This window comes from Buteo buteo, chromosome 27 (assembly GCF_964188355.1).
Source record: "Buteo buteo chromosome 27, bButBut1.hap1.1, whole genome shotgun sequence".
NCBI classification, from domain to species: Eukaryota; Metazoa; Chordata; class Aves; order Accipitriformes; family Accipitridae; genus Buteo; species Buteo buteo.
The window spans coordinates 1,490,115-1,505,644 of NC_134197.1; the positions used below are offsets into that span (position 1 = coordinate 1,490,115).

At 68.8% G+C, this 15,530-nt stretch overlaps 1 protein-coding gene across 1 annotated transcript in view; it reads left to right on the top strand.

Moving 5' to 3' along the window:
- The window catches only part of CASKIN1 (CASK interacting protein 1), a 33,278-nt gene that overhangs the window by 5,519 nt on the left and 12,229 nt on the right, over positions 1 to 15,530 (top strand). Inside the window, exons 2-10 of the mRNA XM_075058282.1 lie at positions 9,493 to 9,544; positions 12,382 to 12,479; positions 12,601 to 12,746; positions 12,846 to 12,941; positions 13,208 to 13,338; positions 13,427 to 13,535; positions 13,795 to 13,903; positions 14,017 to 14,111; positions 14,199 to 14,316. Coding sequence (XP_074914383.1) covers positions 9,493 to 9,544; positions 12,382 to 12,479; positions 12,601 to 12,746; positions 12,846 to 12,941; positions 13,208 to 13,338; positions 13,427 to 13,535; positions 13,795 to 13,903; positions 14,017 to 14,111; positions 14,199 to 14,316 — 954 coding nt within the window. The remainder of the gene's footprint in view (positions 1 to 9,492; positions 9,545 to 12,381; positions 12,480 to 12,600; positions 12,747 to 12,845; positions 12,942 to 13,207; positions 13,339 to 13,426; positions 13,536 to 13,794; positions 13,904 to 14,016; positions 14,112 to 14,198; positions 14,317 to 15,530) is intronic.

Consider the following 15,530-nt stretch of genomic DNA (forward strand, 5'->3'; position numbering starts at 1 on the left):
TGCTCTGCGCTCCCTTTTAACACTTCCCTCCCCTTCCCAGCTGCTGGGAAAGGCTGGGATCAGCCCCCTCCCCAGCTCGGTGTGCCTGGGTGCCCCCAGCCCCTTCCCACTCCCCCTGTGCCTGCGGGACCCCGCTAGCAGCTGCCTGGGCTGCAGCATGCTCAGCCCTGCGGCGGTGATGCCTATGGATGGTGGCTGTGCCAGGGCCCGTGCGGGTGCCGAAGCGGTAGTGGGTCCTCTGTGAATGTATGCGCTGGGCGCGCGGCAGCTGGGAACTGTGGTATTGCTGGTGGGGTGAGCGGTGGAGGGGACCGCCTGGCTCTGGGGTGATGCTCGGGGCTGTGTTTGCACGTTTGCCACGGTGCTTTCCGTCCTGGTGTGGTGTGTGCCGCCGCACCGGGGCTGGGCACCACTCGCTGCCCTGAAGAGCCGGGGCGGGTGAGCCTCTGGCTGAACGCTGGCCGTGAACCCGCTGCCCTCGCCAGCCGGCGGCTAAAGGTGCCTTTCACAAGTGTTCGGACACTGTCAGGAGAGCGTTGGAGAACTCATTTGCTGGTGTTTAATGGCTGATGCTGTTACTGTTGGGCCAGGCTCCCGCTGGTGAGGGAAACGCGTTGGGAAGCAAAACCCACTCAGGAGTGCTTGGGCTCACGCTGGCCAGCGCAGACGCTGCTGCTCCATCACCGCGTTGTGTCCCGGCTGCGGCCGAGTGTGCCGTGAGGACGGGCCATGCCGAGCCGGTCACTGAGCCGGTGTGCAGCAGTGATGTCCGCCTCTGCCCCAGGTTACTGTCCCGTCCCGCGGCTGGGGCTTGTGAGACAAACCTTCCCGGTCCCCTCTCCCCAGAGGGACCGGGACCAGCGCAGCCCTCCTGGTGCAGGAGCGATCCCGCCGGCGGGCTGGCTCTTCGTGCCAGGCTGAGAGGGATCTTTAAGCCGTAATGAAATGTTAATAGTATTTTCCAACTCAATACGGGAGTAGAAGATGAGGTGTTTAACACCGGGCTCTGCAGCGACAGGAGCAATCAGCCTGAGAAATGGGAAGCCGGGGACGCAGCACCGGCCTCAGCTCAGCCTGACAGCCCCGCGCTGCTGGGCCCGCTCTGGTGATGGATGAGTGCCGGTGCCCGGCACGAGCCGTCCGGCCAGGGAAGCGCGGTGCCGGGATGGCGTGGGAGAGCGGCTGGCGGGGGAGTGCCGGCTCTGCCTGGGTCTCCTTGGGTCTCGCCAGCAAGGTCACTGCCGGTCGCCCGGTGAGAGCCGAGCAGATCGAGGTGATTTTGGGGCTGGGGTCCTCCGGGGTGCTGGGACCCCGGCTCTGCGCCCTGCCATGGCCCGTATCAGCTGGAGGCGGAGTAGGTTGGAGATGGTGCCTAAGCAGCCGCCCACGGGCACCGCTTCTCCGAGCACCGTGCCTGCCGGCCGCTGGCCGCTCTGCGCCAGCGCTGCTCTGCCAGCGTGCCCCTCTGCATCCGTGCGCGCCGATGTGCATCTGGGCGCATGCAAGTGCCCCTGTGCACGCGTGCATCCGTGTGTGCTGTGTGCCTCTGCATCCGTGTGCACGCCTGTGCATCGTGTGCCCGTGTGCCTCTGCCCCGCGCATCCGTGTGCCCGCGGCCGTCTCCGCTGGCCGCTTCGGCAGCGCCTCCTCCCCGGCCTGGCGTGGGGCTCGGCGCTGGGGACGGCTCTCGGCGGTAGCAGCGGCAGCCGGCTGATCCGTTCCAGATGCGGCTGCTGGAAGCCCGGCTTCGCGCCGCCTCCTCGCCGAGGCCCCCGTAGGTTTTTGGTCCGTGGCTGCCGGAGCCGTTGGAGCAGACAAAGCAGCCGCCTGCCCGGCTCCTGCATTGCAGCTGGGCTGTTTACGGCGCGTTCCTCGCGGCTGTGCAGCTCCGCAGCAGCTATTCTCCTGGCCGCCTTCGCTCCGGCGTGCGCGGATCCTGGGGCTGCCTCTGACTAAGCCCCTGCTCCCGGCAGCGACGTGCCAGGCGGTCCCGCACGGCCCCTGCCAGCCCCTCTCCCAGTGCCCGCCATGCTGGGGACGCTGGGGACGCTGGGACGGGTTCTGCGAGCCCTGCTTGTCCCCTGCAGTGCTGCCGGGCCTTCGGGAGCAGCGTGAGGCCTCCAGCCGGGCTCCCGGTGCTCAGGGCAGATGCGTGGCATCGCCTGGCCGCACATCCCCGCACCGCTCATCCGCCCCGGCAGTGACCGCGGCATCACCGAGCTGCCAGCCCATGCGCTTACAGGGCTGCCCACCGCCGTGCCCATCCTGCCCGCGGGCACCGTCGGGAAAGCTGCCACCGTGCAGGGGGTGTGTGGGTGGGCACGGTGCACCGGCACGCGTGGAAGCCAGGCCGTTATGTGGACGAGGACAAATGGTGGCACTAAAGCCACCGTGAGTAAAATAGACCGTAGGGCCTGTTTTACCTGCGTACGGCGTGGGAGCTCAGAGCCCAGCGCTGCAGCAGGACCTGTCGCCCTCTTATCTGGGCTGCCTGCACGCACATGCATGCACGCACATGCATGCACACACATGCACGCGTGTGCAAACAGGGACATGCTCTGTGTACGCCGGGGAGCTCCCCGACACTTCCCAGTGATGTTGGACTGCGGCCGGCTTTGTGGGAGGCCAGGTGATAGTGACTGTTTGTTAGTTAACGATGCTGTAAGATACACAAAGCTACCGGTCCCTCCCTGCAGGCCAGCATGGCTGGGGACGGTCCTCCCAGGGCTCCCTGGCCCTTGCAGAGGCGGCAAGGATGGGGAGGAGATGGGGAGGACAGGGCTGGGGCTGGTCAGGATCATCTCTGCCCTGGGGTGGAGGTGAGTGGTGCCAGCGTCTGCCCCTCTCTGCTCCCATGTCCTGGGCAGCCTTTGCTCGGGCACCGAGGATGTGCAGTGTTGGCCATGCTGGGATGTGGACATTGAGCTGGACGGGCGGACGCAGGCTGGTGGTGGCCCTGAGCAGCCACATCCCATCTTCTGCTGCGGCAACCTCGCCGTGCCGGCGGTGACTCCTTCCAGCCAGGGTGATTACTGAAAATTACCTGTTTGCCGCCGCCCCGGCGCGGGGAGAGCAGGCTGTCAATTAAGGCTCCGTGGAAGCGACACCAACATGCATTTCCGCGGAGACGAGGGTGGGCGTACGGCTGGCACCCGGCCGGCGGCGACGGGTGCAACGAGGCTCGGTGCTGGTCCCGCGGGGCCGAGCGCGGCACCTCTTGTCCCGCCTGTGGGGCCAGAGCCAATGCATCGCTGCGCTGCCCGCACCCCTGCCCGTCCCTGCTGCCAGCTTCCCCACATGCCCAGTTGCACGGGGCCGAGTCACCGGCAGCCTTTGCATGGCAGAGCAGCGTAGCACCGTGCGTTATTTAGGGGTCAGCAGGTTTGCCGGCAACCCGGAGCGGGCAGGAGGCTGCTGGGACTTCGCAGGCAGTGACCCCGCACTGGGAGGGAGCATCCTCAGAGCCAGGGGTCTGTGTGGCTGAGCCCCAAACTGGGGCTGGGGGATGCCCTGGGGGGCTGGGGCTGCCCCAGGGGAATCCAGGTGATGCAGCGTGGCTCGGCCGGGCTCCATGGCACCACGCGGCAAAGGCTGGGTCAGGATATGGCTCAGTGATGCAGGAAGAGTGGGGATGCTCACAGTAGCTGCCGGTGAGCACCACTGCCCCGGCATGGTGCTGGCAGTCACCCTGGGATGCTGGGTGCCCTGGCCAGCTCCAGCCCCAAGCTTTTTAGCAGGTCGGCTCTGCCTCGGGTACATCCGTGTCCCCCGTCCCCACCTGCCCTGGCAGCCCGCAGCGTCAGCCCCTTGTCCTCCCTCGGGATCAAAAAGTTTCTTTTTTTTCAACAAAAAAATTACAGAGGAGTCCCCGCTGCCTCTTGAAAGCTGCATTTAAGTTGCTTCATCCTGGCCCCAGGGGACAGCCCTGCGCTGCTGCAGCACCGTGACTCAGGCTGCCACAGCCTATTGATTTTGAAGTGCGGATTTCTCCGCTCCCCGGGGAAGGCTCCGCGCGAGGGCCAGGCGTCTGGAGCACCAGCAGGTGCGCTGGGCGTAGGGCCAGCATCCCCCCGAAGTGCCTCGGGATTTGGGGAATGGCTTGTGATGGGCACTGGGGCACCCAGCTGTGGGTGTCCAGCTGTGATGGGTGATGGGGTGTCCAGCTGTGGCGGGTAGTTGTTTTCCAGCTGTGGTGAGCAGTTGTTATGCAGCTGTGGTGGGCACTGGAGTATCCAGCTGTGGTGGGCAGTGGGTGTCCAGCTGTGATGGGAATGGCTACCCAGCTGGGATGGGCAGTTGTTTTCCAGCTGTGTTGAGCACTCCGGTGTCCAGCTGGTCAGTGTCCAGCTGTGGTGGGCAGTAGTTATCCAGCTGTGGTGGGCACTGGGCTGCAATGGGTCCGTTGCATCCCTGCCATCTCTTTGCCCCAGGCAATCCCTTCCCCTGCAGCCAGCAGCCTGTGAGCTTCCGGGTGCATTATTTATACAGTCAAAATCGATCAGAAGATGATAACAGCTTCATTAGCATCTGAACATCACGCCGGCCTCGGTGCTTGACACGACCTTGGCTGCAGGAGTACAAGCCTTTCGCTGTCTGACAGTGGCGAGGACCGGCTCCCCGGTGTCCCCATCGCCACTGGACCCAGCCAGGGCTGCTCTGGCCATCTCCGTGGGGTCCCCACGGCGGCACGTGTGTGGGCAGAGCGCACGGCCACGTGCTCCCTGTGGGGGCTCCGCAGCAGGGACCCCATCCTCGCTGCAAGGAATAAGACCACTCGTGCCAGGGCTCCTCGTGCAGCGAGCGCTTGCAGCGCCCGTTGTTTGCGTGGCGCTCGTCAGCAAGGATATAATTAAGAGCAGCTATTTTGGATGCTTCCTTTATCCGGCAGCTCACAGCAATGCTGCTGCAGGGTCCTCCCCCCCTCCTCCAAAACAGGCGCTTGGCTTTGCCTTGAATGTCTTCCTCGTGGGTACTTGGTGTCATCCTGCTCGTGGGGTTCCGGGGGTCCCCCCACGCAGGGGTCCCGCTGCCCGCGTGGGCTGGGGCTGGGGGAAGCGGCAGGGATGGTGGGCTGGAAGGGAGGGGGACCACTGCAGTGGGCTGACGGAAGGGATGGGGAGGAGGATTTGGGGAGGGGGGGAGTTGCCCCGGCTCATTTGCTGCTGCCGCCAAGCTGGCGGGGGGCAGCGACGGCTTTCCCCTCATTAAGTAGATGTTGATTTAGCGGAGGCTGGAGCCATCTGCTCGGAGCAGCCGCCCGCTCCCTGCGAGCTGGCGCGACGTTGCCGGGGGGAGCTGGGCGAGGATGTGCTTCGTCAGCGGGGGCTTGGCCGGGAGCCCCCGCGCCCCGGCCGGGCATCGATCGCTGCTGGTGCTGCACCGGCTGCAGACGCAGGGGGCTGGCACAAGAGCACGCTAATGGGTGCTGCGTCGCCCCGCTGCCGGGACGGGAGAGAAGCCCCCGGCCAGGAGCCACGGAGGCACCCAGGCGTCCCGCCACGTGGGGCTGCGGCCTCGGACACGGGTGCAAGGGAAGGGCTGGAGCAGCTGGGTGCGGGGGTCTCCCCGCGGTGTGCACCGGGATGCCCGGAGCCGCGGTCGGGCACGGGGGCTCTCCCCGTGGCACGCGCCGGGATGCTCAGAGCAGCGGCCAGGCACGCCACGGGGGGTCGGGGTGACACGTGGCCGGACCCCGGCGTTGGGCAGAGCGGCTCTCCCACGCGCACCCGGCCCTGCACGTGCAGCCGGCTCGTGCATCGCTTGCCGTCGCGGCGCCCGCCCCGGGGGCCATCGCCGCCGCTGCCGCGGGCCGGCCAGCGCGTGGCGGGGGCGGCCGGGGCTGGCGGGGAGCTCGCCGCCCTCGCTGCGCGCAGAGCGCCGGGCTGAATGCAAGCATGCATTTAGCTCCTGTGATCCTTGTGTTTAAGTAAAGGCATTTCTGGGAGTAGTGGCTGGGCTGAGCTCCCCGCGGCGGTGTTTACTCGTGGCAGACGCTGTTTATAGTCGGTGTCTATGGCAGACGGCTGCGGCTCCCGGTGCGCGCAGGAGTCGTGGGCTGGAGCCGGACCTGGCGGTGCCGGAGCTCGCCGGTTCCCGCAGCGCGGCGCATCCCCGTTTCTTGGGGCCGGCGACGTGGTCCTGCCTGACCGTGCTCAGCACCATCGGGCCCCTCGGGATGCTCGTGGGGTGCAAGCTGCTCCGAGAGCCGTGGTGGGGGAGGCCGTGCCGTGGGGCTGGGGTGCAAGGGGAGCCCTGTGCTCCCACATGGCACAACCATCGCCTGAGCAGCCCGTGGGAAGCAAAGAGGGGACACTGGGGCGGCCTGAGGGCATCGGTGGGGCTCAGGCAGTCTGAGCAAGGGTCCCAGTGCTGGGGGTGCCACCGTCCCTCTGTGCTGCAACGTCTGCCCAATGGCCCCAGCATCTGCCTCTGAGCGGGCAGGGCAGGATGGTGCTGGTGGGTGCTCGCAGGTGCTCGGTGCTCTCCGACACCCCTCTGGTGATCCCGGCGGGGAGGACAGCCAGGGACATGCCCAGTGCCCGCTGGCAGCGTGGCCATGTGGGAGCCTTGCTCTCCTCCCCGCCGTGCCCGTCTCCTTTTGTGGCCGGTATTTTTAATTGGCAGTGCTCTCGGCTCCCTTCCCTCTCCCTCGTTAGTGGAGTAGTTTTCCTTGTGCTTCCCAGCCATTAACGAGCTCTCCCGTGTCTCCCTGCCCCCAGACAGGCCGCAAATCCTGCACGGCAGTAGTGGGGCTGTGGCGGCCCCGGGATGCGGATCCGGCAGCGTGTCGGGATGCCCGTCCTGCTCCCCCTGCCTTGGGAACCGTGAGCACCCAGCCGCGGCCCCAGTTAGGCTGCAGGCTCTGGCTGCAGCGCTGCGCCCTCGGCACGGCTCTGCCGTGGCCCGTGCTAGGCTGCCAATGCTGTGCCGGGCGTGCTGCTTCATTACAGGAGGGGCTTAATTGCTGGACTGTAGGACCACGGTGTGAGGTTTTTGCTCGCAGCCCGTCGGGAGCTTAGGCGATGCCGGCTGGCGTGGCAGTCGCTGCCTTCCCTGCCCTGCCCGCTGCCGGTGCGAAGCCGCTGTCCCTCGAGGGTCCCGGTGCTGGTGCAGACGTGGGGTTGATTCTCCGCCGGTGCCGCACCGGCTCCTGCCATCTGGGGCCTTGGCCTGGCCCTGCAGGGGTGCCAGCCACCGCACCGCCATCCCTGCCACCATCCACACCTCGCCGTGCTGCTGGGCGGCCGGTGGCAGCCTGGGGTGCTGCACCCCAGGAGGACGTGGGACCACCCGGCTGCTCCCCAGGGGACCCCATCAGACCGATGCTGCACATAAAGACCTTTTCCCGGCAGCGCTTGTAGCCGTGCCGGGGCCTGAGCTCGTGGGCAGAGGCAGGCTCGTGGCCACTCCAGAGCTTTAACGAAAAGTCAAACCGCTGCACGGCTGGAAGTCACTGACTAAGCACTTGGCACGGGCGTCGATGGAAGTGCTAAACAGATTTTGGCAGCCGCAGCCTCTCCTGCAGGTGCAGGGAGGAGGGATTTGCCGCTACGGTGTGTTCGGCTGATGCCGGTTTGGCTGGTGCGGGGGGCTGCCGGCACGCATCTGGGGATCGGCGTCGCGGGGTGCGGCGGTGACGCCGACGGCGTCACCGCTGCACCCCGCGACGCCGATCCCCGGGCATTGCCCCATCCCAGCCCCTCGCTGGGAGCAACCCGTGGGAAAGGCCAGGCACTGCAGACCTGCTGACATCCGTCCCTCCGTCTGCGAGGACCGGTTAGCCGGAGCGGGGCCCGTCTCGGGGCCGGAGATTGGAGCCAGTGCCGGGCACGGTGCCGCTCCTGCGCCCGCCGGCTCCTTTTGTCCACCGGCCGTTTGCGTCCCTGGGGGGCGGCTCGGCCCCCTTCTCCTGGGAGCTGCTTCTTGGCACCGGGCGGCAGCGGAAGCGGTCCTGGGCTCCTCTCCACCGGCACTGAATGGCACCTTTGTTGGGGAGCCTGGCGGCAGCTCGGGGCTGGCGGGGACCTGCTCGACCCCGGCCACGGTCAGTCCCGGTGCCGGGGGGCTCTGCCCGCCAGCAACAGCCAGTCCTTCCCGGGGGAGCATGGGGATGCTGCAGCAGGGTTGGGATGTGTGTGTGGGGGGGCTGTTCCCCGGGTCTGGCCGCCCCAGTGAGGATTTGTTGCTGGGATGATTTGTTAATGTATTAAATGAACGGCATGGGGTGCCAGGGCAAGGGGGGGCTGCCCTGTCACGCAGGGCTCGGGCTGGTGGTGTTTTGTTTGCGGGAAGGAGGGCGAGTGGGGCTGGCTGTGGGGACCCTGCAGTGTCCCATCCCTCCCTGCACCCAGGGGACCCTGCAGTGCCCTTGTCCCTCCCCGTGCCCTGGGGACCCTGCGGTGCGCCTTCTCATCCCACAGCCGCCCCGTGGCACTGTGTGCTGGGAGGACAAGGCTGGGGACCTGGTGGACGTGGGATGATCGTTGTGGCTGTTCGGAAGCCGTCCTCCGTAGCTTTCGCCCGTTGGCACCGGGCTGTGTCATCGTTAGCAAACGTCCTGCGGCTCGAACTGCCGCGCAGCCGACGGAGCGCGGGAGCGAGCCGGTGCTGGGTGCCAGGGCCTGGGAGCCTCTGCGTGGGCAGGGAGAAACCTCTGCCACCGCCGCGGTTGCTGCTGGGACCGTCCGCCATGCGTGACCCGGGCAGGGGTGGCTCAGCCCGGCACCGGGCTTGGGGCCGTGCCAGTGCTGGCTCGCTGCAGCGGGCACGGGGGCTGCTGCATGGGTCCCCAGCCCGGGCTCTGCCCTGCTGCAGCCACCCTCCTCTTCCTCCTCCTCCTGCACCGGCTCCCCGCTGGGGGCTGTGAGGGAGAACAGGCTCACTGGAAAGCCTGAGTGGCATTTTTCGGTTAAATCTTATGTAAATCTGGCTCCATCCTTCTTCGTGGTGCTAATTGGATTGCCCCGAGGCGGTTTATTTTCCCACACAGGCAAGCGTGGGCTGGGAGTGGGGCAGTGCTGGGTGAGGGGGCTGCAGGGGCAGGGGACACGCTGGGGCACGGGGGGAGCACGCCGAGCTCCCTGCTTTGCCAAAGCACCCCGACCCAGCGGCTCGGTGCAGCACTGGGCTCCGCGGGGCCATGCCGGAGCCCCAGCGAGGCGAAGGAGCCCGGGAGGGAACCCCAGGCAAACCCACAGCAACCCCGGGCAGACGGAGACCTTGGTGCCAGGGGAAGCCCCCGGGCTCCGCCGCCATCAGCGGGGGACCCCTCCGCCCCGAGCCCTCCTGCCTGCAGCTGCCCGCAGGCTGGGGCAGCCCCGCATGGCACCGCGCTGCGCCCCGGCCCGGGCTGCAGAGCTGCGGGGAGCTGAAACCTTGGTGGGGAGGGAAACCTGGAGGTGCGGCCACATCACCGCCGCAGTGCGCCCCGGGTCCCTGCCCCGGCTGCCTCCCGCGCCCCTCTGACGTGCTGTCCTCTTCTCTCCCTGCCAGAGCTCCTCGGATCGGCAAAGAAAGTCAACGTCAACTTCCAAGACACCGACGGGTGAGTGGGAGCCCCGCGCCTGGGCGTGCATGCAGCGGGGTGCATGGGCAAGGGCGTGCGTACCGCGGGGTGCCGTGAGCAGGGGTGCGCGCGCTCGGGGGCACGTGCAGCGCAGGGTGCGGCGAGCAGGAGTCTTGTGTGTCTGTGCAGGCACGCCGGGCTCTCTGGAAAGATGCAGTCGAGCTGCTGGGGTCCAGACTGGCAAAGGCTCTCGCCCCTGTTAGCCAGCGTGCCTGAGCCCTGCCTGCACCCCTGAGCCGGTGGGCTTGCGTGTAGCAGCTGCGGGCATCAGAGGAGGTGGGAGGCGAGGGTTGAAAGGCAGAGGAAGAGCTGTGCCCCACATCTCGCCGGCCTTTTCCCAGCTCTTGCCGCAGCTCTGCGGGTGCTGTGCAGGGAGCAGCCCTGCGGGGCACCGGCCGGGCAAACCGTGACCCCGCTGGGCTGTGCCGCTGGTGTGCCAGTTTGCAGCCGGCATCCAACAGGCAGGGAGAAGCAGGGAAGGGGGCCGCAGGCTCACCGCCCGCTAATCACACTAATGAGGCTGCCGGCGCAGGAAGGCAGCCGGAGCCCTGTTGGAGGAGGGGGGCTGCGGTGGGAGTGGGCAGTGATGCTTACAGGGCTGGGCAGCAGCCACCTCCTGTGCCCCCCCCGGCTCTCCTTGCCCTGTGCCCCCCCCCTCCCACATTGAGTGGGGTGGCAGGACACGGGGCTGGGCGATGCCGCTTGGTCCCTTGGGGACAGCTCTGCTGTGGCCATGGAAATGGCAGTGAGCAGAGGGGCCAGATGGGGTCAGGAACGGGAGGGCATGCCCTGGGGACACGTGGCCGCAGCAGCCTGGGTCCCTCCTCATCCTCGCCCCTGAGCAGGGCCCAGCACTGCGGCGGTGGCAGCGGGCATCCCCTGGTACCTGCCAGTACGTGGGCTCTGCCAGCCCACGGGTGTGCACGTGTGTGCGTGCACGGGTGCACGCAAGCATGTGGATGTGCCGCTGAGCGTGCGCGTGCACGCGAGCGTGTCTGTGCGCGAGCGAGCGTGCGCGCACGGCGGTGGGGCGGGTGCGTGGCGCTGCCTGTGCGGGACGGGGGCTGGAGGGCGCGACGTGGGCAGGGCGAGGGGATGCATCGCCCCACGGACCACCTCGTGCAGCGGCTGCCAGAGCCGGCAGGTCGCTGGAGGGCTGTGCGTGGCGGCGGGGCTGGGACGGCAGTCGAGAGCTGCAGGCAGCTCGTGTGCTGTCTGCAGCCGCCTGCGGCTCCTGGACGGCTTGGTGGGTGCAGGAGCAGCCCTGCAACAGGGGAGCAACCTCCAGCCTCCAGCGCTGCTCCTGGAAAGGATCCACCCTGGGAATGCGCAGGGCAGACCCGGGCTGCAGCCGGCGCGTGCTCCGCTCTGCCACCCGCCTGCTGTGCCAGCTCAGCCAGTCCCGGTGCTGTGCCTCAGTTTCCCCATCTCTGCTGTGCTTGCTGATTCCTGGGCTGGCGGATGCCGTGGGAGAGCACCGTGCTGATGGTCCCGCACTTGCCCGGGGGACGGTGCCCTGCACAGCGCGTGGCCTTGGCGGCCGGCCGTGGCGTGCCGGGGGAAGCCCCCGAGGCAGCCCGGGGGAGGGCTGCGATTTGCACCATCTTGAGCGGATTTGAGCAGGGTGCTGGAGCGGAAAATGTTGACATTTCCCAGGCAGACGTTGGGGATTGGCCTCCTGCACGAGCTGTCTGCTCACATCGCTGCTCCCCGCCCGGGGATCGCAGGCGGCAGCTCCGCGGGGAATGTGGTGGCCGGAGCGTGTTCCCCAAAGGGGATGCGTCCCCCCTCAGCTGGGGGTCCCGGCGATGGGGGGCAGACAGGATTGCCGCCCCGCCGCCCGCCTCTCGAGCGCTGGGCGGCTGTGGGGGCCACCAGGTCCCGCTGGGGTCCGCAGCCCATTCCCATGCTCCGGTGACACCGGGGTGGCCCCAGGGACGGGACGGGGACGCTGCGTGTGACCGGGGCCCGGAGCAGCGGGGTGGCAGGCACGAGCGCAGCCGCGTGGAGGATGCCGCTGCCGGGAGCAGCAAGTAGGTCAGCTCCTGGCCTGCTTCCCAGCAATGAGCCTCCTGGTTTGGCCAGTCCCGGATGCTGCGAAAGCAGAGCAGGGTGTGGGGCTGGGGGCTTTCCCCACCCCATGACAAAGCCCGGCACCGGACAGGGGCACCGCTGCCAAGCCCCTGTGCCGGTGCCCGTGGTTGTGCTGCCGGAGCCAGGCTGGGGGAAGCGGGTCGGCGGGGAGGGTAGCTCCCTGGCACCCTCCACCCTCAGTGGGACCCCCCCCCTTGCCTTCCCTGCCCATCGCCTCCAGCCCCATGGGGTCTCAGCATCCCCGGGGAGTGTTTCATTTGCATCCATCTCGCTCCAGCATCCCCAGATCAGACCCACCAGCCCCCCCTCTCAGCTCGGTGGCAGCATCCCCAGCCCTGCGTCCCACTGCGCAGGCTGCGGGGGGGTCTGTTCTGTGGCTGCAGTGCCCCAGGGGAAGCTAAATAAAAGCGATGGGCTGGAGAGCAGACCCACATCTGCCCTGGCACATCCCACCCTCTGCCCCTCGTTGCACGCCGCGACATGGCCGGCTCCTGGCTCGGCTCGTGGCTCAGCCACGGCTGGTTCCTGCGGCAGCTCTTTCTCGGGGTGCACGCAGAGGGATGCAGAGGTGGGGTTGCCCGGGGACACGTGCACGTGGGGGGGCTGCGAGAGGCAAAGCGGGTGCCCTGGGGTGGGTGCAGGCTCGAGGTCGTGCTGCTAGGGAGGGTCTGGCAGGGCTGCGGAGGGGACGTGAGACCCCTGACACGGCGGCCGGTCCCCAGGTTCTCGGCTCTGCACCATGCGGCGCTCAACGGCAACACAGAGCTCATCTCGCTGCTGCTGGAGGCGCAGGCTGCGGTGGACATCAAGGACAACAAAGGCGAGTCCCTGCGTCCTGGCCGTGGCCCCCCCCCGCCCCGTGTCCCCCCTCCGCAGGCTCCGGGCCAGGCGCGGTGGCGTGCCCGAGGGGCTCACGGCGTGCCCGTCCTGCTCGCCCGCAGGCATGCGGCCCCTGCACTACGCGGCTTGGCAAGGCAAGAAGGAGCCCATGAAAATGGTGCTGAAAGCGGGTTCCTCGGTGAACATCCCGTCGGACGAGGGCCAGATCCCCCTGCACCTGGCGGCACAGCACGGGCACTACGACGTGGTACGGTGGGGCCGGCGGCGGCGGCGCGGCGGCGGTGGGGAGACTGTGCCCCCCTCCCTGCCCCTGCCCTCGCCGAGTCGGGGTCTCGCTCCTCCGCAGTCGGAGATGCTCCTGCAGCACCAGTCCAACCCCTGCATCATGGACAATTCGGGGAAGACGCCCCTGGACCTGGCGTGCGAGTTTGGCCGGGTCGGGGTAAGTCCTTGCAGCGCCGGGACCCCCCCGAGAGGCAGCTGGGGAGGGGGTGGGGGGCACGGCGGGGTCCCTGGGGTGCTGGAGCAGCCCGGGGAGGGACACGGGGCAGCCCCCGGGAGGGATGGCGGGGGGGCCCTCGGTGCCACCGCTGTGGGGGATCCCTGGCTGCTGGGGGAGAGGAGGCAGGGGCTGGGGGGGGGCCCGCAGCCCCGGCAGGCGGCTGAGCCGCCCTTGCAGCCCTGCTCCGTCTGTGTTTGCTGAGCCAGGTGGTCCAACTGCTCCTGAACAGCAACATGTGCGCGGCGCTGCTGGAGCCCAAACCGGGGGACGCCACCGACCCCAACGGCACCAGCCCCCTGCACCTCGCCGCCAAGAACGGCCACATCGACATCATCCGGTGGGTGCCGTGGGCAGGGAGGGCAGGGCTGGTGTCCCCCCCCCCCGCCACCCTTCCCCGCCTCGCTGACCCCGCTGTCTGCCCGCAGGCTCCTGCTGCAGGCTGGCATCGACATCAACCGGCAAACCAAGGCGGGCACGGCGCTGCACGAAGCGGCCCTCTGCGGCAAGACGGACGTGGTGCGGCTGCTGCTGGATGTAAGGGCCACCCCCCCCCCCCCGCCACGACACCCCCAGACACCCCCAGCCCAGGGAGGGGCTGTGGGAAAGGGAGCGACCCCAGGGCTGGGGGCTGCGGAGCAGCATGTGCACCTCTCCTTGGGGATGGGGGTGAGGGTCCCGGGGAGGGGGCACACACCGAGGCAGTGAGGGTGGTCCAGGGTGGGGGGGGGGGGGTCCCGGGAGGTGGCAGGGTGGGGGGGCAGCCTCCTCGCAAGCCCCCTCCGTGCCGTTGCAGAGCGGAATCAACGCCCACGTCAGGAACACCTACAATCAGACGGCTCTGGACATCGTCAACCAGTTCACCACCAGCCAGGCCAGCAAGGAGATCAAGCAGATGCTGCGGGGTAGGGGGGGGCGGGCGCGGGGCGGCTGCGCCGGCGCTGGGGGGACGCTGGGCTGGGGGTGACAGCCCCCCTGGGGCTGGGCGGCCGGCGACGCTCCCGCTCTGTCCCCGCAGACGCCTCCGCCGCTCTGCAGGTCCGGGCCGTCAAGGACTATTGCAACAACTACGACCTGACCAGCCTCAACGTGAAAGCCGGGGACGTCATCACCGTGAGTGTGGCCGGGGGGTGGGAGACGGGGACGGGGAGGGGGACCCCCGCCGGTAGCGCCGGCCCCTGACCCGGTCCCTGCCCGCAGGTGCTGGAGCAGCACGCGGACGGGCGCTGGAAGGGCTGCATTCACGACAACCGGACCGGCAACGACCGCGTGGGCTACTTCCCCTCCAGCCTCGTCGAGGCCATAAGCAAACGAACAGGCAAATAATCGCCCCCACCTCCTCCCATGGGGCTGCTCCCAAACCCACAGCCCCAGGGACGCCCCGTTTCGGTTTGGCGGTGCGTGGGGTGTCGGGGGGGGGGGGGAGGGCGGATGCAGCCGGTGAAGCCGAACCGGGGCGATGCCCCCGTCGTGCACGTGGGGTCGGCGTCCCCGCCGTGTGTGCATGGGGACGGCGCCTTCGAGTGCGCGGGGTCGGTGTCCCCGCTCTGCACGTGAGGTCGGTGCCCCGTGAAGGGCGTGGGGATGGTGTCCCCGTTGTGCACGTGAGGTCGCTGCCCCTGCACCCCGAGCGTGTGGGGTCGCCGCCCTTGTTGTGCCGGGGGGGTCGGTGCCCACGGGGGTCAGTGCCGGGGTGCTCACGGGGCAGCCCCAAGGCCAGGCTGGCATTGGGCTGGGGGAGGCATTTGTGGTGCCGGCAGGTCAACGCATGGGGAATGCTGGGGGCGTCACTGCGGTTTGGGGGGGGATGGCGCAGCAGCGGGGCCACGGGACCTGGTGTTTGGGGTCTGAGTGGGGGGCGGCTGGGCACCGGTGCCAGGGACCCGGCGCTGCCCCACGGGGACCCTCTCCCTGGCCAGGGGCCATCTCGGGGTTGGATGCCGCTCCTCTGCCCTGCGGCTGCCTGTCCCTGTCCCCATCCCTGTAGGCTCTCGGTGGGACGCGTGGTTCCCCCGGGATGGCCCGTGGCTGTGCCCGCTGCCAGGAGCGGCACGGTGGGGCTGGTGCCTCTGCGGGCAGCGTTGAAAGACCCCGCATCGACCGGATCGCTCCCCCCTTGGCAGCTGCGCGCTGCCTGGCCCCACGCAATCTCAGGGGCGGCCGCGTCGCTGGGGCACAGGCAGGGAATGGCGGCACTTGGACAAGATCCCAAGGGAGCGGCGGCACGAGTGCCGGCTGGCTGCCGGGCACTGCTGCTCCGGCCGTGGCGGCTACGGAGGTGCCACGTGCCGGACGGGCAGGGGTAGAGCTGCCCTCCGGGTGTGGGTCGTGTGCCGGGGATGAGGTCCGTGGCTCCCGGTATGCAGCTGGCTCCGCAGCAGCGTTTGCCAGGGTATGGGCTTTCGTAGCCATCCTGTCGGCTGCAGCCCTGGGTCCTGTGCAGCAGGGTGGTAGCGCAGGGCACAGGCAGCAGCTGCCCCGTGGCTTGGCCGGACGGGCACAGGGGGGCTGGTGCCGCAGCCCCCAGCCCAG